Source organism: Phoenix dactylifera, chromosome 7, assembly GCF_051530095.1.
Source record: "Phoenix dactylifera cultivar Ajwa chromosome 7, Ajwa_hap1_PhDact_Kaust_v1.1, whole genome shotgun sequence".
Lineage (NCBI taxonomy): Eukaryota > Viridiplantae > Streptophyta > Magnoliopsida > Arecales > Arecaceae > Phoenix > Phoenix dactylifera.
Window position 1 is genome coordinate 21,177,884 of NC_143196.1, and position 24,486 is coordinate 21,202,369.

The window sequence follows — 24,486 nt, forward strand, 5'->3', positions numbered from 1 at the left end:
GATTTCCGGCGACAACTTCCAGAGTCATTGTTGATTGACCCTGGGCCCCTGAGCTTTGCGAAGCCTCGTCTGCTTGGTTAGCAGGGATTCTTCCTCGAGAATCCCCAACCATCCGATTCAAGCTACGGACACGGCGAGGCGGCATTCTGATTCAGTGAAAATATATAAATTTTATAAATTTATCCAAACAGAGTAATACAACATAGTTAACAAAACAAATGAACATTATCCCTTGTTTAGTTCCTACCCGTCTCTCAACCTTTCCGACGAATCCTAGGAATCCTAAAACTTAGGCTCAAATATGACTGTTTCTCTTATGATCCCTAGTGATCTTAAACCTGAGCTCTGATACCACCAAATCTATCACGCCCCGAGCCCGAGGCGCGGCAGACGCCGCACGCCCGCACGGCGGGCCGCACAGGCATGCAAGGCAGTTGATTCTATCAAAGCAAATACAGATGCTTAAAGATGACATAAATATTTAAGTTGTTTAAAAACAGTCTTACAAAATTTCAAAATAGCATATGCCAACATAATTCAAATGTCCAAACTAATCTAACTTAAATGCCAATAACTGAAGAAATCATCGAAAAGTCTAACGCACTTCCCAATCCCGTGCGATCAAGCCTCTGGATCTGAAAAACAGAGAAAATAAAATAATGAGCTATACTAGCCCAGTAAGAAACAAAATACCTCAAAGTGGGGTCAGAGTATATCAGATCAAAATACAGAATAATGATTGGGATAAATTATAAATAATATCGTTTTACTGTTATCAAAACTTATTATCATTTTTTCAAAAAAAACTCTGATACCAGAATCTCAACATAATAGGCTACGGCCATGTAACCCAGTGGCATGGGTTGTACAATGTGCCAAATCCACTATATTTATCCACCGATGGCAGTCGGTGTTGCACAAAAGTGCTAAATCCACTATATTTACCCACCGATGGCAGCCGGTGTCCAGAAACCACTATTCTAATCACCGGTGGTGCGGTGTCGAAATCGGTTCCTCACAGATTACAAGTTGATAGGTCCAACATATGATCCCCATTGGCGGGGCCAGAACATAACATAACAGATCATAGCCATGCTGAGAATGAATATATATATAAAACAAATTTCATAAACTATCCAGTCATAGTTTACATATTTCAGAGCATATAACAAAATTTTCAAATGAAATTTACATGCCAGACCCATTTTACTAAATACAAAACATATTTCAAAACTTAATTCACTAATAATTATTTTACCAAATAATTTCGAAAAATGCACTTTGAAGCATTAAGTTACTTACCTCTTATCGCTTAATTCCTACTTCAGATAGGCGGATCAGGTTCACCTGTTTAAATTTAATTAATTCCTTTGTTAATTTCAGAGCTAAGCAAAACTAAAAATAATATTATTGAACACGGTCCAACAGGGCCCAGAATTGGCACATAATGGGCATGATCCGATAGGGCCCACATGGAACACGGCCCAATGGCCCGCATAGACCCGGCCCAATAGGACCCCCAAGGTTGGCCTCTTATTGGTTCATTTATGCAATAAAATCCACTGCAGGGACTAATATCTAATTGCATACTATTGTTCTGTAATAAACTTGCGTAAAGGGACTAAACAATTATAGTTGAGGGCCTTTATATAATAAATCTTCCCTATAGGGATCAAATACAAATTACAGAATACCCCTTTGTGAAATAATATACTGCCAAGCGCTGAACTGCAAAATTCCATTTATTGGCCAAATGGGTTCGGGTTTCGGATTTCAGATTTCGGGTTCCGGGTTCGGGTTCGGGTTCGGGTTCGGGTTCGGGTTCGGGTTTGGGTCTGAACTGGGTTTCAGATTGCGGGTCTGAATTGAGTTTCGGATTTCGGATTCGGATTTCGGGTTTCGGATTTTTGGGTTTCGGATTTGGACTGGGCCCAAGTTGGGCCCACAAGGGTACGACCCAAATAGGGCCCAACTAAGCTGAACCAGGCCCAAGTGGGCCCACGGTGATCAGGGCCCAATGGGCCCATCATACCGCTCACGGCCCACAATGGGCCTTCTTCCTTCCCGATCTCCCCATGGACAGGGGAGATGGGAAGAACGGGGGAGGAAGGGGGGCCGATAGGGTGGCCGGCCGGTGGCTTGCAGGGGATCATTTATCATAAAGAGGATGAGCTTCAAGAGAATGATTTGGAGTTCTTGCAGAGTGGAACCATGCAGTACCAGACACGAGATAGATCTTCCAAAGAACAAGGCTTTTTTCGAATAAGCCAATTCATTTGGGACCCTGCGGATCCATTCTTTTTCCTATTCAAAGATCAGCCCTTTGTCTCTGTGTTTTCACGTCGAGAATTCTTTGCAGATGAAGAGATGTCAAAGGGGATTATTACTTACCAAACAAATCCTCCTACATCTATATATAAACGCTGGTTCATCAAGAATACGCAAGAAAAGCACTTCGAATTGGTCGTGGGTTGGTCGTGGCCGTCAATGGGTTGGTCGTGGCCGGCGGCAGAGTGCCGCGGTGGCTCGGCTGTGAAGGGAGGGTCCGAGGATGACCTCAGTTTGGGGCCCAAACAGAAAAAAAAAACATGAGATACAGGGCCAAAGGAGCTTACCGGAGCTCGACGGAGGCGGCTGGAGGGAGGTCTCGACCGCGGCTGCTCGATCCGGTGGTCGGGTAGCGGCGGCGGTGCTTTCCGGAGAGGAAGAAGATTTCAAAATAGGGGAGAGGCTTGCGAAGGGGCTTCGGATGGCGCTCAGCCGGGAGAGCACGCTGGTCACCAAGGAGAGGAGGAGGAGGGTAGGAGGGAAGAGGAGGGCTCGGGTGGTCTGGGAGGAGGAGAAAAAGAAAGGGCTTTATAGCCCTTTGGTAACGGCTCTCCGCCGCGTGAATCGCGGCGGTCGAGCGTGATCCACGACCATGATTGACCGCGGTTTCACCAAGGGGGGGCGCCCCGGGATGCCCACGGCGCCTTGCCCCAATTGCTCCCGGAGGAGTCGGAGAGGATCGCCATTGCAATCCTCTGTCCGGTTCCTCCCATATTAGGATCGGGCCTGCCAACTTCAGCCCTGTATCTCACATCTTGTTTTGATAGTGATCCCCTCCACTAGTCCAACCAGCCACTTTTGGACGTTGACCCATTTCGAAGGGATGCACTGGGTTCGACGACCCAAAATAAAACCAACAACAACAAAAGAAGATGTAAGCTAAATTTATGGAGGCATTTTAAGGAGCTTGGTGGTGTAAAAATGGCGGCCTTTTGAGGCTATTTGAGGACTTTAGAGATTTGACTTCCATGGCAGTTCACGGCAGTGCTCGGTAGCATAGCATATTTCCCCCAAATTCCTCCATGGAGAAACAATGAAGTGAGTGCCTTATTCTACCCTACCCTCCTCGCTTTCATAGATTAGATTATAATATCTTTTGGTATTTTATTTATTTTTGTTTTTGTTTTCAAGAAATAACTTATAAAAGGTAACAAAATAGTATTTATGATGGCTATGCATCCTATGTAGAAGAATAATCGTTGTCATATAAATTATTTTATTGTGCAAAGATCATCAGGTGTGTTTGAGATATATTCCTTTTTGTTGCTTGTTGTTACTAATATTTAATTAATTTATGTTAATACACAGGAGGTTTCTTATGACAAAGAATCAAGTTGATGAAATCATAGTTGATTCTCTTGATTTTCATGGGTATATTTTAAGAGTTGGCATGGAAATTGAGTTATACGGGTCTTTACTTACATTTTTCTCATAACTGTTGTATTGTACAGGATCCACAAACAAGGCAGATTTTTGGGTCAATGTAAAGTTGGACACTTGTTTGAACTCACTACACTTCAATTCCTCATTTTTCTCATACTTTAACAGCTCTAACTTCATCCTCTTTGTCCCTAGGTGTAGGCTATGTTTCTAGCGGTTAGTTTTTCATTCTTTAGTTTATAGTGGCAAATTAGGTATTGTTAAAGATGAACATATTGATTGTCAGCAATAAATCATGTAAATAACCACTCATTGTTAAGATATTCCGACTATTGTGGCCCATGTTTATCACCAATAGTTCTAGTTTGGAGGCATATTTTACCCTTGCTAGTAAGAGTAGTTCCGGAACATACCATTTTAATTAAAACAAAGGTATTGATGGCTTTACTTTCTTTCTATTTTGCAGGGCTCAAAAGTTTGGGTGGAATGGTTCTACTTTCTGGCTTCTGTGCTTGCCCGGTTAGTTACATTGATATGTTGGAACATATGCTGTGAGCAAAATGACTATTATGAACTTGGGATTTTATTTGGTTTGGTCAATTAACTCTGGTATTCTACTGTTGACCTAATCTACATAATCATATAATGGCAAAACATCAAGCTACCAGTATTATGATCATTTTTGTCTGAATCAGTGGTGTTCACAAGTCGTAGATTCTGCAAGATTTCTATTTCAACCGACCGTGTCTCTAATTATGCTGAAGTATCATGCTTTGATGATTCCTTTTTCATTACTCACACCTGATTAGTTGAATCCTATGAGAAATGTCTAGTTGCAATGCAAATTTTAACTCTTATGGTTATAATGTTGCTTTATTTTATTAGCCAATATTAATATTGAAAACCTCTCAAAAACAGACCTGGTTATAGTGTGAGCTAAAAACAGGGGATTTTATGCATTGGTTTACTCGAATGTTTTTCACGATGTTCGCTCAATGTAATTTGTATAAGTCATTTTGTTGCTAGAGAATATCACTAGGTATAGCATAAACTAGAAAAACTTCATGAAGAGTGTGAGAAAGGGAGGAGCAAAAGGACTTACAGACCCTTTAACAGGATATCTCTAACTGCCACACGCCAAGAAATTAATCATTTTTCTGCAATATTAAAGATTCATGAATGGTAAGAGAAATCTGCCCCGTGAAACTACACTGGATCACTAAATTTTTATTTTTTTATTTTCTTAATTTCAAGAAATAAAGAAAATAGCACAAGAAAGTTTACAAGATAAAGTAAAACCCCTTCTTTCCTAGCTCAAATAAAATTACTTTCAATAATTTTCCAACATATCACATTCTGACAGGTCTTTCAATATTCCAATATTGCTAGTGGTGGACCGGATCAACCAGCTTAAGGCCTCCAACCATGTCTTCACAATGCCTCACGTGTGGGACTACAGCCCCTAGATCAGCGCTCGTCTTTGTCTTGCAATTATAAGAGGGGGCGAAATGGAAACAAGGTTCCATTGATATGGCTCGTCGACAAGAAGGATTACCTGGTATCAATGCGATCCATGGCCTTAAACCACCAAGACCTTGAGCTACATGCCCAAATGTAGACCAGGATGATGTGATCAACACATCAGTCAAGCTCAAGAGATAGATTTCCGCCCATGCTTTCATCTGATGCATCTCCTTCCCTGTCTGCTCCACTCCTTCATGGCTTGGCTGATAGACACTAATGATCTCACCGAAGGCAGTTGGATGCTCCCAATACATGCTCCTCACCTTCTCAAAGTACGTAGAATCCAAAGAAGTTATGAGCACAGCTTTTGACTTGGCACCAGTAGTTGAAACCACAGGTCCATTGAGACTGATATCAGGCAGCAGCTTTTCCTCTAGAGCACATTTGAGGATCCGATCTAAATGCTCAAATGGACTGTTTTTTGCACCGAAGACTCGGATCTGCATGCCCACTCGTTCATCAGCCTTGGCTAGATAGGACTGGTAAGACCTGGTAATTAAACCCCACACTGGGTTTGTAGGGTGCAAAAGATAACGTCCCAAATGATGGAAAACGGTATCTCTCTCGGGGAATAACCGACCAAGTTCTTCCTCATATGCTGGGATTAGAAATAGGGATGGCACGAAGTATTGATTCGATCTTAGCAGCAGCCAAGGGATCTTTTGAAGGACCCGTTGATCATCTTCGCAGAAGAAAAGCTTCTCGTAGTCATCATAATCATGGCTTAGGTGGATATACACATAAGGTGGTAGGGACTTGTTTGAAGCACCATTTACTTCGTCACTGATAGCCTTGCTCTTCAACATATTTCCAAAACGCTGAGGAGATGTTTTGTGCAGTCTGCCAAACTGGTTAAGAAGAGGGAAATCCAAAGGCAGAAGCCATGAGCTATCAGGAAATGGTTCGCAAAAAAGGTCAGCCATGTGAGTACCTCTGTCAATAAGTAAGACCCTGTTTGTAAGGAGAGCGTATAGAAATGCTGAAGTTAGAGACACAATTCTGTTCCCCAAGCCGCTATATGATATATATACCACGTAGTTGCACTCTGTGGTCTCGGTGCTATGGCCAGGCTTCAACTGTTTCTTTCTTTTTCCGTGCGCATCAGGCTTCAACCATTTAATGGCTTTGTCGTATAATTCAGTGTTTGGACCACATTTTTTTTGGAGAGCTTCATGGTTTCTTAGCCTTTCTGCAAGATAACGAGAAGGAATATGGGGTGATTCTTTGCGATATAGAACAGATCGATACCTGCTCAGGCAAGATCCGTCATCAAACCCAGCAGCCAGCAGACCCCCAAGAAGTTTGTCCTTTGTGACGTTTCCTTTGAGAATATTGTCCTTTGGGACATTTTCTTTGAAAAAATTATCCTTTGGGACATTTGCCTTGAGATGATTATCCTTCGTGACATTTGCTTTGAGAAAATTATCCTTTGTGACATTTGCTTTGAGAAGATTATCCTTTGTGACATTGGAGTATGCAAAGGAACAATTTTCTTTTTTGGAGGAATATGCGAAGGACTCATTTTGCAAACCTGACAATTGCACAATTATAAGGGCATAAGCAAAGCAAACTTGGAGAGAGAGATCCATAAGATGGATATAATATAAAAATATTGAAAAAAATTGTAATGACCCGTATGAGTACCTGAATAGGTTAAAGGAATTTTCCTCTTTCATGAGAGAAATGGAGGGGGGCCATAGGGATCCTCCAATAAAATTCTTAAAGAAGGAATATCAATTAAGTTACAAGGAGCTCGTTGTAGGGAATTATCAAGGATTTGCCACAGAAAAGTTGGAACGTGTGAAGACATACGCAGGAGGCGAGAGGATAAACACAAGCATATTGCAGGAGGTCGCTGGTTCCCAAATTTTTGAATACTGGGAATCATCATTAATATAACTTTTAAATGCCTCATTAACTAGACTGTTTTAAGCCCACGCATTTCTGTCAAAGAATTCTTGGATAGAGAAAATTTTAGAAGTCATTTTCATGGCCCTCTTGAGTACCAAAGATCAGAAGAGTATCAGAGCCTCAATAGAATCCTAATTAATCTCTGTTAGCACCTCAGAGAGCCATGACATAATGCAATGGAAATGGAGTGAACAAAAAATTTTCACAGTGAAGAATAATTGTCTATTCTTTAGCCATAGGGGAGTTATTCATTTTGCTAAACTCAACTGGAAGTTGACACTCCTAGAGAAGATCAAGATCTTCAACTAGTTGGTATTCAATTAGAAAGTCCTCACATTAGAAAACTTGAAGAAAAGAAAATTTCCTGCATCACCTTTTCACATGCTATGCGGCAAGGAGGACGAACACATCAATCATCTTTCCTAATTTATTGCTATTTGCAAATAGTTTGGCACTTCATTTCTCAAGGAATATCAATTGCCTCACTTGGTGCAGGATCTCTTGACAATAAGGACAGATCAACTTCCTAGAAGCATTCCTAAGGTCAATTGTGGCAATTAATAACGGATGTAATATGGTGCATGAGGATTCATCCAGCGCACCGCTTGTGCTGCAGTTCCTACGCATCTAAGGGTTCTTCAGGACTATTCACCCCAATCTCCTTGGTCAAACACAGGATATTCAACCCCCACGGCTGATCATCTCCTAGTTTGGCTCCTAAAATTTGACCATTGACCCGTACTGGGCAGAGATTTCCCATAAGAGAAGCTCGGCTTCCATCATCTGAAAGTCATTCCGGTCCTACTATGTTCTAAGTTGTTGCGGTGTATCTACAGGAGTGTTACACCATATCAATAGTTTATTGCAGACAATTTTAAATTTGTTAAGATGCGATCTTGGAAGATTCAGACTCTAGCTGTAAATAGATCTGAATGATTTTTCGAAAAAGTTAATGAAAAATCAACTTGGCCAGGGGAGACTGTCACTCGGTTATCTATTTTTTCTTTCTTCTTCATTTTCCATCCCCAAAATCTTTACTGATTTAAGCATTGGAGGGCCCGGCTAGAGCCAATATAGTGAGCATTCATCATTTATCAGTTGCCAGGTTCACAGAGGCAATCTACGTCGATATCCTGAGATTGGCAACGACAGATTGGTGTTGTCTGTGGGAAACAAGGGTAGAAAAGCCATGAGGCATAAGAGAAACAATGGCTTAGGGGTTGTCCAACAAAAGTCTAACGGCTCCCGGAGTGTTTCTTCCAGAGGCCACCGATGCAGGACGACTTGGCTTGCTGACTCAGCAGGTGCATGTTCTCACTATAATGGTGAAGGAGATGCAGTTGCATGTTCTTTCCCTTGTTGCAGGACCACTAGACCACCATGATGAGCCTGTCCAGCACAACAGCCATCTCCACCTTGAAGATCATGAGAAGACTCGGAGACAAAGCCATCCTCACTATCTTTCTGAGACTAGATTGGATTCTAGCGATCTCTCTCTAGGTCAGCAAAAGAGGTCTCTAAGAAGGAGGTAGATCTGGACTACAGAATCAAGGAGATGTGAAATCAAATCAGAGCCTTGCAGGACCAGAAGGTCGAAGTTGGAGACAACCTTGAGGTGATGAGAAAGCCTTCCTTCACCAAAGAGATCATGGAAGAACCCTTTCCTAGGAAGTTCAAGGTACCTCAATTTGAACTCTATGATGGTTCCGCCGATTTGACAGATCATCTCGAGAGCTGCAAGGCTCTTATGCTGTTGTAAGGGGATTTAGAGGTTGTGATGTGTCATGCCTTCCCTTCCACGCTTAGGATGGTGGCATAGCTCTAGTACTCGAGCCATTGACCAGGTTCATCTGCTCTTTCGTTCAGCTGGGATGCTAATTCGTTGGTCACTTTGTTAGCATCAGATGATGAAGAAAAGTTTTGACTAGCTTACACTCCATCAAGTAGAGGGAAGATGAGTTTCTCCAAAGATAAATTATTCGATCCAACACCGAGTTGCTGGAGGTGCGAGAGCTAGAGCATGCCATAGCAGCAGTCATAGTAATGAATGGGCTTAGAACCTCACACTTCTACTAAAACCTTTGAAAGATCTGGCAAAGCTCCTGACTTGGGCAGACAATTGTATATTAATGCTGAAGAAGCCATTGCTACTTGGAAAGAGGTGGTACAAAAGATAAGCGGTAAGCTCAAAGATAGTGAGAAGGAGGAACTGAGAAGAAAGCACAATCTTGAAGAGTGGAGCTAGCGTGACCTTGGAGCCAACTGTAAAGGCCCAAAAGGTGTACCTCTCTCAATGCATCAAGGATCCAGATACTAATATATATTCAAGATCGAGGCTACCTATATTGGCCTAAGAAACTGTGAACCTCCACGAAGAAAAGAGATATGGGCAAGTAAGGCTAATTCCATAAAAATCAAAGGCACAACATAAAGGCGTGCCTCTAGCTGGAAGACAAAATTGAAGCACTCGTTCAAGAGAATACCTTGGTCGGTACATTAATGAACATAAAAACCCTAGTTGGGACAAGTGAACCCTTGAGAGGCATTAACAAGCCTCTCACTGGGGTAATAACCGCCATCTTCTAAGGATTTGCAGCAGGGGGCTTAGGCCCCTCGGCCTCAACAAGCTAATGACCGAGATCGAGGCGTAGGAAGAACGCATCCATAGCTAATGACCAAGCTTAAGAAGTTTGAGTTTCAACAATAGCAGGATGTGGCATCAATAAAATTTAAATGCTTAAAACTTTATATTTTTTACCACTAACCTTCCATGGAACAATGTTTTAAAATTCCTCTCCACAGAAAAAAAGATGTTACAGGTTGTACTAGTCTAAGGGAACTGACAACCTTGAAAATTTCATATCTCAAAATTCTAGCGTAGACTAGGAGGCATACATGGCCAGATCACTTAAAGTGTATGCCAACTCAATTGGCCCCTATGGTTTGAGCCAGCTTGCTAGCCCCTATACTCATCCTCATGTATTCTTAAGATCTGTTGGTGCTTGAGGTGCAAGCAGACCCATTGGCCCTTATACTTGCCCTCGTATATTCTCAAGACCCGTTGGCCTCCAAGGTTCGAGCAGGCCCCTTGCACCTATACTCATCCTCATTTATTCTCAAGATCCGTTGACCCCCAAGGTTCAAGCAGGTGTTAGATGTATGCCCTAGAAGCCAATCTGGCTGACACATTGTTAATTCTAGGGACATAATTTTGTACTTGACTATTTATTATTGAATAAATAAAAGGCATCTTATCACTCATATTATTTATGTGTCTATGAATCGTCCAAGAAATTAATAAGATGATGATGCATATTCTCAAGAGTTAAGAATTTGAGTCATGTATCATTAGTGATTAATTTCTAAATGCTCCTGATCAATGGATCATCACGAGGACGGTGATCGATCCGATCAGTGCACAGATCACTTTCCTTCTGGATGGACGAGACTTGAGTTCATAGTGTAGGGACACTGAAGTGATAGTGCAGGTGCTTGTTAGAGAACAAGGGTACTGAGCGTGACCAAGACAAGAAGTCACTTGGATGTCTATCCACTCGTCAGTGACTTGCTTGATGTTGCAGTAGTATGACTGGTCCTTTGACCTGCGGTGCTTCAGCTACTCACAGTGAGGTTATTGTAGTTTGACTATACGTATACATGGTCTCTAGTCATATGGGTCCTTGTAGTGTAGATTGGCTGTACTAAGTTCACTGTAGGAGTAGGGTATGCACTTACATGGAATCTATCGACCTTGATAGAAGAGGAGTGAACCTATGTGATTTGTTAGACTGAGTTCTAAGACCTTGGCCAGGGCAGTAATATAAAGTGGAGAAAGAGTTTTCCACTAACGAACTCGAGTCGAATAAATCTTGACATATGACAGACGAAGGGGTTTGGCGAGTTATCCATGACCTCCGTCCTGTAGGGATCCACGATAGTAGGACTGTATCATACGATAACTGCACCTAGAGGTTCATCATTCTATTCTGCTGGGTAGCCACTACATGCTGCTAGGTGTCACTGGTGGATGGTGGGACTCATAGGGATTATCTTGATGATCGATAAGCCCTAATGAGTAGAGTTGGAATCGTTCCGACCTATTGAAAGGAGTTTTCAATGATATTATGATAGAGATCACAATATATCTCACTACCAGTCAGAGTAGAACCTATGGGGTCACACACACTAGAGGCATTGACCGATCCGATGGTTGAATCGTGATTAGGAATCACAAGTAATCAATTCGATTGATAATAAGCTGAAGAAGAAACAAAGAGAATTAATTAATTGGACTTAAAACAAGAGTCCTACTTGGAGTAGGATTTCTAGAGTCCTAATTGGATTAAGACTAGGAATCCTACTTGGACTGAGATTCCTACTTGGACTAGGATTCCTACTTGGACTGGGAATCCTATTTGGAGTAGGACTAGGATTCCTACTTGGAGTAGGATTCCTACAATCCTAATTAGATTAGGAGTTTTGAATTAAATTTGGATTCCTACTTGGAGTAGGATTCCTAGAGTCCTAATCGGATTAGGACTTCGAATTCAAATTAGAGTCCTAATTGGATTAGGACTAGAATTAAACAAGTCCTAATTGAATTAGGATTTCTTAAGTCCTAATTAATTATTAATCTAATGAATCAACATGACTCCTAATTGGATTAGGATTGAAGAGTTCAATTGAGTCATGGTTCATTCAAGTTCTAATTGGATTAGGACTAGCATAGATTGAACCCAATTGATTCATGATTTGGACTAAACCAAATAGGAGCCCTAGATGCCTTTATAAGGCTTTGAAAGGAGGTGCCCTAATGATAAGTGAAGCCCTCCTCCTCTCCATCACGTGGCCACCCTCTTCTCCTCTCTTTTCAGCCACCAACAACAAAGGGAAGAAAAGGATCTTGGTGGCCTCCTTCTTCCTCCACCGTTTGGTTCCAACGCAAGGAAGAAAAAGAAGGCTGCAGGGCTTCGTTCCTCTTCTTCTCTTCATCCTTCTTCTTCCTCCTCCCAAGCACAATCAAGGATTGATTGAAAGGGAGGATATCATCCATCAAAATTATCTCTGCAAGGGAGCTAGCACCCCGGGGAGATAGAAAGCTTGGATCGGTTTTCTGCTTCGTGTGGATACCTGTAGAGGCCGGGCACTTGAACGGCTTCAAGCGAACCTTCATCCTAAACCACGAACTTCAGTTTGCGGTAATCATCTACCCGCACAAGGTGAAGATCTGATATTCTAATGTTTTAAAAAGTTTTTAATCCTTATCTATCTACGAACGGTTTTTGAACAACGTTCATGCGATGAACGGTCGATCCCGCGCATGCCTCTTCCGCTGCATCTGAATTTTTTTTAAATTTCAGCGGCATGATCGGGTTTCCAACAGTGGTATCAGAGCCTAGGCTTCGTAGATTAAGGTAAGGATTAATTATTAGTAGGCTTATTAGATCTGAAAATTGAAAGATTATGCATGCTGAAAATTTTCTGCATGCAGATTTTTTCTAGGGCGCTGATTTTTGCATGCTGATTTTTATATGATAAGATGATGATTCTAATTGCATTGTTTATGAGATTACAAAGTTTAGAATCATGATTAGCATGATCAGCAACCTATGTCATGAGATAATCAGTTAGTTTTCAGATCTGAAAATTATAATTGCTGCATGTGGTGATAATCATAGGATTCAAACCCTTTTGGTATTAAATGTAAAGACCTGCGATGTGATCTGCAATGTCATGTAATTTTTCAGATGCTTGCATGCATCTTATTTGATGTTTTGAGAGGCCTGCGTGCCTCCTAAAAGAAGATGTAATTTATTATTATTTTTATTTTACATCTAGTTGTATTTCTGTGATGTGATGTACGTCAACGATCAAGTTGAAGACAAGGCATGAGATGAACAGGGGTCTAAGCGGTTGATGGCGATTGGATCAAGAGTTGGTCAAGGATCAAATCAAGGAGGCTTGGAACAAATTCAAGAGTTGAAGACCAATTGATCGATTGACGTGCATGTGCTTGTAATACGACCTAACTAGAATCCATGATCATCACCTATTTAAAGTTTAGCTTTAATTATTGCTGCGATTATAACTGCCTGCAATGTGCCGTTTGCATGTGATGTGAATGTGAGTCGGGTAGATAGGTTTACATGTGATGTAGCAAACCCAATTGAGACCTAAATCAAAACCTCCTCAATCAAGTCGAGAGTGAACCGACATGAGCAAGTCATATTAGATTAATTGATCTAATTGGTGTCTAGAAAAGCATGAAAGGTGGTTACTTAATTAGGACCTTACTCTCTGAGTAAGGGGAGCCTCCCACCTGCTTACCTGGCCAATTGTTCGATTACCTCTTATGAAGAGCTCAAGTTGCAAACACTAAGACCTGATTAACCAATATTAAGTCTATAGGTCTTCCACCGTAGTAGAGCTGCTAAGGTCTTTCTGATGTTGATTTGTCTCGGCTGGATACAGTGGTCAAGTTGCATCGGGGGGCTGGACCTCTCTATAGACATAAGATGTTGTAGGGTAAAGGTGGGGTTGGGCACCAATAACTGTTAGGTGAGGACCCAATGACGACTTTATTCCTACGGTTATACGGTGGGTCTAACTTAACTAAGAAATGGGACCAATAACTGTTAGGTGAGGTTTTCATGGCTTAGAGACCAAGTTACACTGCAACATGCTTGAGAAGCATTGTACAAGAGTTGTACATTCATCAATCTATGTATCACCAATAACTGTTAGGTGAGGTGGCATGTAAATCGATGGGACCGCAGTACCCACTAGAAACCCTAGTCGTGTGGGATTTCCGTTTTCCTACCAGGGGAGTGTGAGGAATTCGAGAAAATAGTGGGAGTTACATTTGTTCTAAAAGACCTTAGAACAGATTAGGATCAAGTACAAAAGTCTAACTAGAATCTTTACTCTCTAAGGATTATAAAGTCAGCTTCTAGACTCTTAACTCATATCTTATAGAACAACCGTTTGACCAAACCCAATTATAAAGATTGGCTCAGCAAATTTCAAAAATAGTTTTGAATTGTGAGAAATTCGGGTATATGCTAGACCATGGAATCCCCATGTTACCAATCCGTCCGATCACTGATCAGCGTAAGACGCTTGTTAAGTGGACGAACAATGACAATAATGTTAGGTGCTGCACAATGGCATCCATGTTCAATGCATTACAATGCCAGCATGAGAACATGAAGACTGCCAGGGACATATTAAATCACCTGCAAGAGTTGTATGGTGATCAGAGTCACGCAGCTCGGTTTGAAGTGTCCAAGAGGCTCTTCAAAGCCAAGATGCACGATGGGCAGAGTGTCCATGATCATGGTTTGACCATGATAAAGGACTTAGAGAAGCTTGAGAAGCTTGGCATGACCATGCACAAGGAATTGCAAACGAATTTGATCCCGCAATCCCTTCCAGCTTCATATGAATAGTTTATAGTAAACTACCATATGAACAAGGTTGTATGCACTAAAATAGAATTGTTAAATAAATTGGTAACTACCTTAGGGACCTTAAAGAAGTTCAAGGGGCATCGTTTTCGCTGTCAAGTTGGTTTCTACTTTCAAGAGAGAGTCTATTTGGAAAAGGAAGAAGCCTGCGAAGAAGCAGAGTACTAAGAAAACACCAAGTAAGGAAGTTCCCAGAAAAAGGCCAATTGCAAGGAAAAGTGTTTCCATTGCATCATAGACGGACATTGGAAGAGAAACTATCCTACATACATGGAAAGCATAAAGAACATGAAGGGTGACAGACCTTCAGAAGGTTTGTCAGATATGCTCAGGATACTTAGGGACTGTTACCTATTGCTAGCAGAAATTTAATTTTTGTATTTTATTTAGCACAGAAAAATTTTTATTTAAAAATAAATTGATTCAACATGGTTTTATGATTGACAGTCTCTATCACATACATATGGATGTATCTGTGAATATATCTGAGCAAACAATGAATACCATAGGATCTAATAGATCCAAAAATGAGATGAATCTAAAGTATTTGTGGCACTTCAGGCTTGGCCATATAGGAGAAGACAGAATAAATAAATTGGAGAAACATGAGCTTTTGGGCTCATTGACTTCCGAGTCATATTTGATTTGTGAATTCTGCCTTCAAGGAAAGATGGCCAAGTTATCCTTTGTAGGACACAGGGAGGTCCACTGAAATACTTATCCTAGTACACACTGATGTGTGTGGCCCATTCGATGTGCAGGCTAGGGGTTATAATTTTTACTTCATTTACCGATGATTACTCACGGTATGGATATGTGTATGAGACACAAATATGAAACTTTTGAAAGGTTCAAAAAGCTTAGATATGAAGTAGAAAAATAAGTACAAAAACTCATTAAGGTTCTTTGATCAGATCGAGGAAGTGAATACCTTAATGGAGAGTTCCATGATTATCTCAAGGAGAATGGTATAGTTTCATAATGGACTCCTCCTGGTACACCTCAGCTCAATGGAGTGTCAGAGAGGAGGAATCGGACTCTATTGATATGGTCCAGTCCATGATGAGCTTCACTGATTTACCCTTGTTTCTTTAGATAGATGCCCTATTTTCAGCTATTTACTTGTTGAATAGAGCTCCCTCTAAATCCGTTCCTACCACACCGTATGAGATATAGCATGGTAAGAAACCAAGTCTTGGTCATCTCAAGATTTGGGGATGTCCGGCCCACGTCAAGAGACTACAAGTGGACAAACTAGAGGCTAGGTCCATAAGTGCTCGTTTTATAGGATATCCTAAAGAGTCATTAGGATACAATTTTTCATCTCAGAGGATCACAATGTGTTTGTGAGCCGTCACGCCATCTTCTTGGAAAAACAGTTTATCCTTGATAGAGGCAGTAGGAGGAAAATTGAGCTTGAAGAGAAAGTCTCTGAGAAGCAACGAGTCATGGATCCTATCGAACCCATTCATACAGAGCCAGTACACGATGTCCCTCAACCACCTCGCAGATCTAGTAGGGTCTCCCATCCTCCCGATAGATACTTAGGTATACTAGAAGAGGATACCGAGGAAATGTTCCTTGTGGGAGATAGGGATCATACACAAGATCCCAAAACCTACGACGAGGCGATATCTGATATTGATTCCGAGAAATGGCTGGAAGCCATGAAGTCAGAATTAGACTCCATGCATTCCAACGAAGTCTGGACCTTAGTAGATCCACCAGAAGGTATTGTACCTATTGGATGTAAATGGATCTACAAAAGGAAGATAGGTTCGGATGGAGAGGTAGAGACCTATAAGGCAAAGCTTGTGGTGAAAGGGTATAGTCAGCGCGAGGGCATTGACTATCAGGAGACCTTTTCACCTGTAGCCATGCTGAAATCCATCCGAACATTGCTTGCCATTGCAGCATTTCATGATTATGAAATCTGGCAGATGGATGTGAAAATAGCTTTCCTGAATGGATATCTTGATGAAGACATCTATATGGAACAGCCTTTGGGTTTCACTTCCAGTGATGGAGATCACAAGGTCTGCAAGCTGCAAAGGTCCATCTATGGACTAAAGCAAGATTCTCGGAGTTGGAACACTCGTTTCAATGACGCAATCAAAACGTTTGATTTCATCAAAAACGAAGAGGAACCATGTGTTTACAAAAGGGTTAGTGGGAGCGCTGTTGTATTTCTCGTACTGTACGTGGACGACATCCTCCTGATAGGGAATGATATTCCCATGCTAACCTCGGTCAAGGTCTGGTTGTCAAAATAATTCTCCATGAAAGACCTTGGGAAAGCATCCTATATTTTGGGAATAAAGGTCTATAGAGATAGATCTAAAAGGATGCTTGGCCTATCACAGAAGATGTACATAGAGGAAGTGCTGAAAAGGTTCAGCATGGAAAACTCTAAAAAAAAAAGGGGTCTCTTACCCCTAAGGCATGGAATTAATCTCTCCAAGAAAATATGCCCCAACACATCTGAAGAGATTCAACGCATGAGCAAGATCCCCTATGCATCAGCAATAGGGAGCCTCATGTATGCCATGCTATGTACATGACTTGATATAGTACATGCTGTGAATGTCACGAGCATATGTCAATCAGATCCAGGCAAGAAGCACTGGATAGCTGTGAAGAACAGTCTTAAGTACTTGAGAAGAACTAAGGACATGTTCTTGGTCTTTGGAAGAAGATCAGAGTTGAAGGTAGAAGGATGCACACATATTGATGATAGAAAGTCTACATCAGAATATGTGCAATGGTGGTTCAGTAAATTGGAATAGTTCCAAACAACCGATCATTATAGATTCTACCTTAGAAGCTGAATGTTAAGCCGTCTCTAAGGGTGCAGTGGAAATCTTTTGGTTTAAAAGGTTCATTGCATAGTTAGGTGTAATGTCATCAGATGTCATAACACTCTACTGCGATAACAAAGGCACCATAGCACTAGCTAAGGAGCCAAAGGTCTCACCAGAAATCGAAGCACATAGAGCGGCAGTTTAACCTAATAAACGACTACCTCGAAAGAAAATAAGTAGAGGATCAGAGAGTAGACTCCACAGAAAATGTGGCGGACCCATTCACTAAGCAGCTAAGTCGGCAGAAAACTAAAACGCATCTTGAGAAGATGGGGCTTAGGTTTATGGCTGATTGGCTTTAGTGCAAGTGGAAGATTGTTAGATGTATGCCCTAGAAGCCAATCTGGCTGACACATTGTTAATTCTAGGGACATAATTTTGTACTTGACTATTTATTATTGAATAAATAAAAGGCATCTTATCATTCATATTATTTATGTGTCTATGAATCGTCCAAGAAATTAATAAGATGATGATGCATATTCTCAAGAGTTGAGAATTTGAGTCATATATCATTAGTGATTAATTTCTAAATGCTCCTGATCAATGGATCATCACGAGGACGGTGATCGATCCGATCAGTGCACAGATCACTTTTCTTCTGGATGGACGAGACTTGAGTCCATAGTGTAGGGACACTGAAGTGATAGTGCAGGTGCTTGTTAGAGAACAAGGGTACTGAGCGTGACCAAGACAAGAAGTCACTTGGATGTCTATCCACTCGTCAGTGACTTGCTTGATGTTGCAGTAGTATGACTGGTCCTTTGACCTGCGGTGCTTCAGCTACTCACAGTGAGGTTATTGTAGTTTGACTATACGTATACATGGTCTCTAGTCATATGGGTCCTTGTAGTGTAGATTGGCTGCACTAAGTTCACTGTAGGAGTAGGGTATGCACTTACATGGAATCTATCGACCTTGATAGAAGAGGAGTGATCCTATGTGATTTGTTAGACTGAGTTCTAAGACCTTGGCCAGGGCAGTAATATAAAGTGGAGAAAGAGTTTTCCACTAACGAACTCGAGTCGAATAAATCTTGACATATGACAGACGAAGGAGTTTGGCGAGTTATCCATGACCTCCGTCCTGTAGGGATCCACGATAGTAGGATTGTATCACACGATAACTGCACCTAGAGGTTCATCATTCTATTCTGCTGGGTAGCCACTACATGCTGCTAGGTGTCACTGGTGGATGGTGGGACTCATAGGGATTATCTCGATGATCGATAAGCCCTAATGAGTAGAGTTGGAATCGTTCCGACCCATTGAAAGGAGTTTTCAATGATATTGTGATAGAGATCACAATATATCTCACTACCAGTCAGAGTAGAACCTATGGGGTCACACACACTAGAGGCATTGACCGATCCGATGGTTGAATCGTGATTAGGAATCACAAGTAATCAATTCGATTGATAATAAGCTGAAGAAGAAACAAAGAGAATTAATTAATTGGACTTAAAACAAGAGTCCTACTTGGAGTAGGATTCCTAGAGTCCTAATTGGATTAAGACTAGGAATCCTACTTGGACTGAGATTTCTACTTGGACTAGGATTCCTACTTGGACTGGGAATCCTATTTGGAGTAGGACTAGGATTCCTACTTGGAGTAGGATTCCTACAATCCTAATTAGATTAGGAGTTTTGAATTAAATTTGGATTCCTACTTGGAGTAGGATTCCTAGAGTCCTAATCGGATTAGGACTTCGAATTCAAATTAGAGTCCTAATTGGATTAGGACTAGAATTAAACAAGTCCTAATTGGATTAGGATTTCTTAAGTCCTAATTAATTATTAATCTAATGAATCAACATGACTCCTAATTGGATTAGGATTGAAGAGTTCAATTGAGTCATGGTTCATTCAAGTTCTAATTGGATTAGGACTAGCATAGATTGAACCCAATTGATTCATGATTTGGACTAAACCAAATAGGAGCCCTAGATGCCTTTATAAGGCTTTGAAAGGAGGTGCCCTAATGATAAGTGAAGCCCTCCTCCTCTCCATCACGTGGCCACCCTCTTCTCCTCTCTTTTCAGCCACCAACAACAAAGGGAAGAAAAGGATCTTGGTGGCCTCCTTCTTCCTCCACCGTTTGGTTCCAACGCAATGAAGAAAAAGAAGGCTGCAGGGCTTCGTTCCTCTTCTTCTCTTCATCCTTCTTCTTCCTCCTCCCAAGCACAATCAAGGATTGATTGAAAGGGAGGATATCAGCCATCAAAGTTATCTCTGCAAGGGAGCTAGCACCCCGGGGAGATAGAAAGCTTGGATCGGTTTTCTGCTTCGTGTGGATATCTATAGAGGCCGGGCACTTGAACGGCTTCAAGCGAACCTTCATCCTAAACCACGAACTTCAGTTTGCGGTGATCATCTACCCGCACAAGGTGAAGATCTGATCTTCTAATGTTTTAAAAAGTTTTTAATCCTTATCTATCTACGAACGGTTTTTGAACAACGTTCATGCGATGAACGGTCGATCCCGCGCATGCCTCTTCCACTGCATCTGAATTTTTTTTAAATTTCAGTGGCATGATCGGGTTCCCAACAGCAGGCATACTGGCCCTAGACGTGCCCTTGTGTATTCTCAAGGCCCGTTGGCTCCCAAAGCTCAAGCAAGTCCGATGGCCCCTATACTCGTCCTTGTGTATTCTCAAGGCTTGGTGGCCCTGAGGTACAAGCAAGCCACTAGCCCTTATACCTTTCCTCGTGTATTCTTAAGGCATGTTGGCCCCTAAGTTTCGAGAAGCCCCGCTAACCCTTGTACTTGCTCTCATGTATTTTCAAGGCCCATTAGCCCCTGAGGTTCGAGTAGGTTTACTAGTTTCTATACTCATAGCCGTATATTTTTAAGGTCTATAGTCCCCCGAGTTTCAAATAGATCTACTAGCTCCTATACTCGTCCTTGTGTATTCTCAAGGCCCATTAGCCCTCAAGGTTCAAGGAGGCTTGCTGACCCCTATGCTCGTTCTGATGTATTCCTAAGGCCTGTTGGCTCTCGAGGTTAGAAAAGGTCCATTAGCCCCTATACTCATCATTGTGTATTTTCAAGGCCTATTCGACCACAAAGTGCAAGCAGGCCTCCTAGCCCTTATACTTACCCTCTTGACTCTTGTATTCTTAAGACCCATTGGCCCCCAAGGTGCAAGTAGGCCCACTGGCTGTTATACTTGCCCTCGTGAATTCTTGACTCTTGTATTCTTAATACTTGACCTTGAGGTTAAGCAAGCCCACTAGCCCTTATACTCATTCTTGTGTATTTTCAAGACCGTTGGCCCCCAAAATCTAAGCAGACCTGCTGGCCCTTATACTTGACCTTAGGAAGAAGCTCTTTTCTCTCTTTGAAGCAATACTCTTCTCTAATAAAGTAATTTGTAATTATCTATCGAGTATACTAATGGACTCTTCGTTGGCTTAATCATTTCATAAAATTTTTATACCTTCTGCTCATAATTTATTGTGGAATCAGTCTCTCTCCATCATGATCTCCTATTTATCTCACCTTTTCAAGGACAATATGATATGGTGACCTCATCTCTCAGCACTAATCCAATTTTGAATATTCACAAATTTATCTATTTATAGCTTATCTGGGCCTTCTGGTCTCGTTTATGTGATCTTGGAAACTTGCGTCTCTAGCCTAACCTAATCTATCTTGGCATCCTAAAGATGACCTCGAGCTACACTTCTGGTAATAGGCAAAAAAACAAAAGGGGCGCACACAAAAGAAAATTTTTACGTTTCATTTAAAATAACATTTGATTACAACAGGATGAAAATCAAATCAAACAGCAACAGGTCTCTTTTCGAAAGAAAAGACTATTGAAATTATTGGCTATTGCAGCCCTCACCCGGCTTGATTCTTTGCCTGCCTTGACTGATGGACTCCATCTCGTGCGTGCAATCATAAAAAAACAACAGAAAAGTGCTCAGGTCAGTCGAGACCTAGTCGTCGACTCTAGAAAAGTCACCAGACTCAGGTGACCACCCTTCCCCTCATCCCACACCTCTGTAGGGGTGCGAAAAAGTGAAAGAGCGAGGCGTACAGAAGTCTTGCTTGGGGCTCTATGGCTTCCCATTGTCCCCATCACTGCACCATGCCTTCTCTTCCTCCTCGTCATTTCTTCGTATCTAGGGTTTGTTGTTGCTTTCGGTGAATGGGTCGAGGCCGTTGAAATCTGCCCAGAAAAAGAGCCTCAATACTTGTCTCTGGCATTCATCGAAGACTTCTACAAAGGCCTCCACCATAGTTAGAGCAAGCTGCATATGGTTGTTGATGCCTTAAATGGCTTTATCACATGGAGAGCTTTCTTATCTGTCTGAGCGACCTAGAACTAGGTGACATTCAGCTCCTCCTCTGCAACAGCTATCTAGAGTATCATTGCTTGGGTTCGATTGTTCTTATTGACAAGCCTACTTTTGAGGGATCCAACTTTATTTCCGCCTCAACAGCTTTCTTGCTAGCCTCCCGCAAGGCCAGTCAAAGCATCTTCACTTGGTTTCGGAGGCACTGCTCCCTAGGAGAATCTGTCATATAGGGAAAAACCTGCAGGGATGCCCACCCCTTTCTATAAAGCTTTGAATAGACAAGATTTGATTTAATCGGTCATCGCTCCTTCCGGATCGACAAATAATTGTTGCACCCTCATTGCACCAAATAGTCAGTGGTGCCTCAAAGAACAGAGTGCTTGGACTTATCATGAGATGCAGCACTACTCAAGAGTTATTGTTCTCTTTAAAGTAGCACAGATATAGATAAAACATTACTTTCTTCGCCTGGATGGCGAGGAATATCTTGAGATCGAAAGTGGGAGGACCAGCATTATGGCAATTAATAACTGGTGTGATATAACATATAAGGATTTGTCCAGCTATAACCTGTGTTATGGTTTCCGCATGTCTAAGGGTCCTCTAAGACTTTTCGGCCTGATCTCATCAGGCAGACATAGAGGATAGGCTGAACAAACCAGAAGTATTCGAACCTTGAGGCTGATCTTTTCCTAGCTTGGCTCCACAACCTCAACCGATGACTTATGTTGAGCAGAGCTTTTCTGCAAAAGGAATAGCTCGGAGGATTCTTTTTTTCACAACTCGCTGTTCTCTTTTTTTCTTTTGTCATACAAAACAGGTCTCGTACCTCGGCGGACGTAGACCGGAGGGTTCCAGGAGAAACGTTTGCATTGAAATAGAGGTTATCGATTCTTGAGCCTTGGTCTTTCATTTGGGTCAAACACTCCTTGCTCCTTTGGGTCCGGTAATGGCCATGCAAGCTCAATAGCAGCTCAACCAGATCCGCTTGTGAACCAATCCGTTGTAAATATTCTCTCTTCCATTTCTCTATCAATAAAAGTGGGTGGGTAAACTTCCCTTTTCATAAAAAAAAAAAGGTTTAAACAGGTTGATCTCAGGCCTGGAAATCATCATTTAGAAATCAAGTCTGGATCAAAAATTTTGACTCATTTATTAATCAGGTCATCCCGATCGGTTGTTTCCTAGTAGCGACCAAGGTACTCAATTTTTTTCCCCTCAAAAGAACCATGGCAAATTGGTTACCAAAAGAAACAAAACCAAGCCAAATTTTTAATAGAAAGACAGATGTTTCTTGTCCCCCGGTACTTGCTAGGACCATGATCTCTTGTCACCGAGGCCCAGTTCTGGGGTCCGCGCGTTTGTTCGCTGGCGTCATGAATGAAAGAAACTGTGTCGGTTCTGTATTTGTAAGCATCCCAAAATGAGGCTTAAAAACCCAAAAGAAAAACCCAACTTTCTTGACGGAGATCGCAACCCAAACAAACTTAGGAAATCCTAACATTCTTATCAAAAATCACAACTGAAACATTTTACGTTTAAAGATGGAATACAACAGAAAATGAAAATTAGATTTAAAATAATATCAAAAATATATTCCACGAGAAAATGAAACGTGCAAAGAAAAACCAAAGACTAACAAGATCAAGAAGCCTTGTTAATGAAACCCGTCAAAGCCACCACCTCAAGAAAATAAGAATCCGAAACAGCTTCTTCACGTAGTAGGGTAAGGTTGTACCTGGTCCTCTCAAGATATTGCAATGTTGAGTCTGATGCACTGAAACCTTTTATTCCGAAAAGGATAGAAAGACAAGTACATACCTTGTTTTGCCCTTGCTGCCAAGCCAGCTTCCCTTCGTAGGACTCCTCTAGTTCCACAGTTACAAAGTTGCTCTTTGAACGGGCTTCGACCGGAGACAAAGACGAGGAGCGGCAGCGCAAGCATCAAGAAGAAAGCAGGGAGGACCACGGTAGGCCTCAGCAAGCCCCAAACAGGCTTTTCCTCCAACCCGGCTTGAGAAGTCCCCTCCGCGCTCTCCGGGTTGTGAGAGCTAGTTGCTATGGCTGGCTGCTTCTGCCGCCGGATCCGTTTTGTGTTCATCACCACTCTCCTCTCTAATCCCTAGACGAATCCGAGCGGAACAGTAAGTAGTATGGGATATGAACGGAGGGAAGGGTACTAGGAAAAGAGATAAGAGGACTTTGTTTTGTTTGTACCCTCTGAGTTTTGAATAGCGACGGTGAGTTGGATGGTTCATAGGCACGTACGTTTTTTATTTCTCGTTAATGATTGGGGCAATAATCTGCATCCACAATTCCCTCCGGCAGCCTTGGATTCATTTGACAACTCCTTGATTGGTTAATAGCTGAGGGTTCTATTTAGGGACCATGTATACGTCAAGGATGTTGATTTCTAAGTAAATAACAAGGTAACTAGAAATGGAATAACAGAATAATTTCATTGAACAAGAACAAAGTTAATATTGTAGGAACCTAAGTGCCATCTGTTTTGTGAAAATTATTACTATGAGCTTCGGGATCTCAATGAAGTTGTCTTTAAATTAAAACAGTAAATAAGAATTACAGAAACTTACGTGCCATAAGTTTTGATGAAGATGATTACCGTGGATGCTACCCACCATAGTGAAGCTTATTAACTTCTTTTTTAAAAACAGTAAATTAGATTTATAGAAACACAAGTGGCATGGA

General features: G+C 41.6%; 1 protein-coding gene across 1 annotated transcript; it reads right to left on the minus strand.

Annotated features, from left to right (window-relative positions):
- Window positions 1-4,909: 4,909 nt before the first annotated feature.
- LOC103697229 (galactoside 2-alpha-L-fucosyltransferase-like) lies at window positions 4,910-24,057 on the minus strand. The gene is made up of 2 exons (XM_039119262.3): window positions 23,599-24,057; window positions 4,910-6,763 (listed from the first exon to the last, which is right to left on the minus strand). The coding sequence occupies exons 1-2, from the start codon at window positions 23,876-23,878 to the stop codon at window positions 5,094-5,096; spliced, it is 1,950 nt and encodes a 649-aa protein (XP_038975190.3). The 5' UTR covers window positions 23,879-24,057; the 3' UTR covers window positions 4,910-5,093.
- Window positions 24,058-24,486: the final 429 nt, after the last annotated feature.

Coding starts and splice junctions, on each gene's coding strand:
- LOC103697229 (XM_039119262.3), bottom strand. CDS start 23,878: ATGAACACAAAACGGATCCGGCGGCAGAAGCAGCCAGCCATAGCAACT. Junction 6,764..23,598: donor GGCAGCAAGGGCAAAACAAG/GTATGTACTTGT, acceptor TGCAATTGTCAG/GTTTGCAAAATGAGTCCTTC.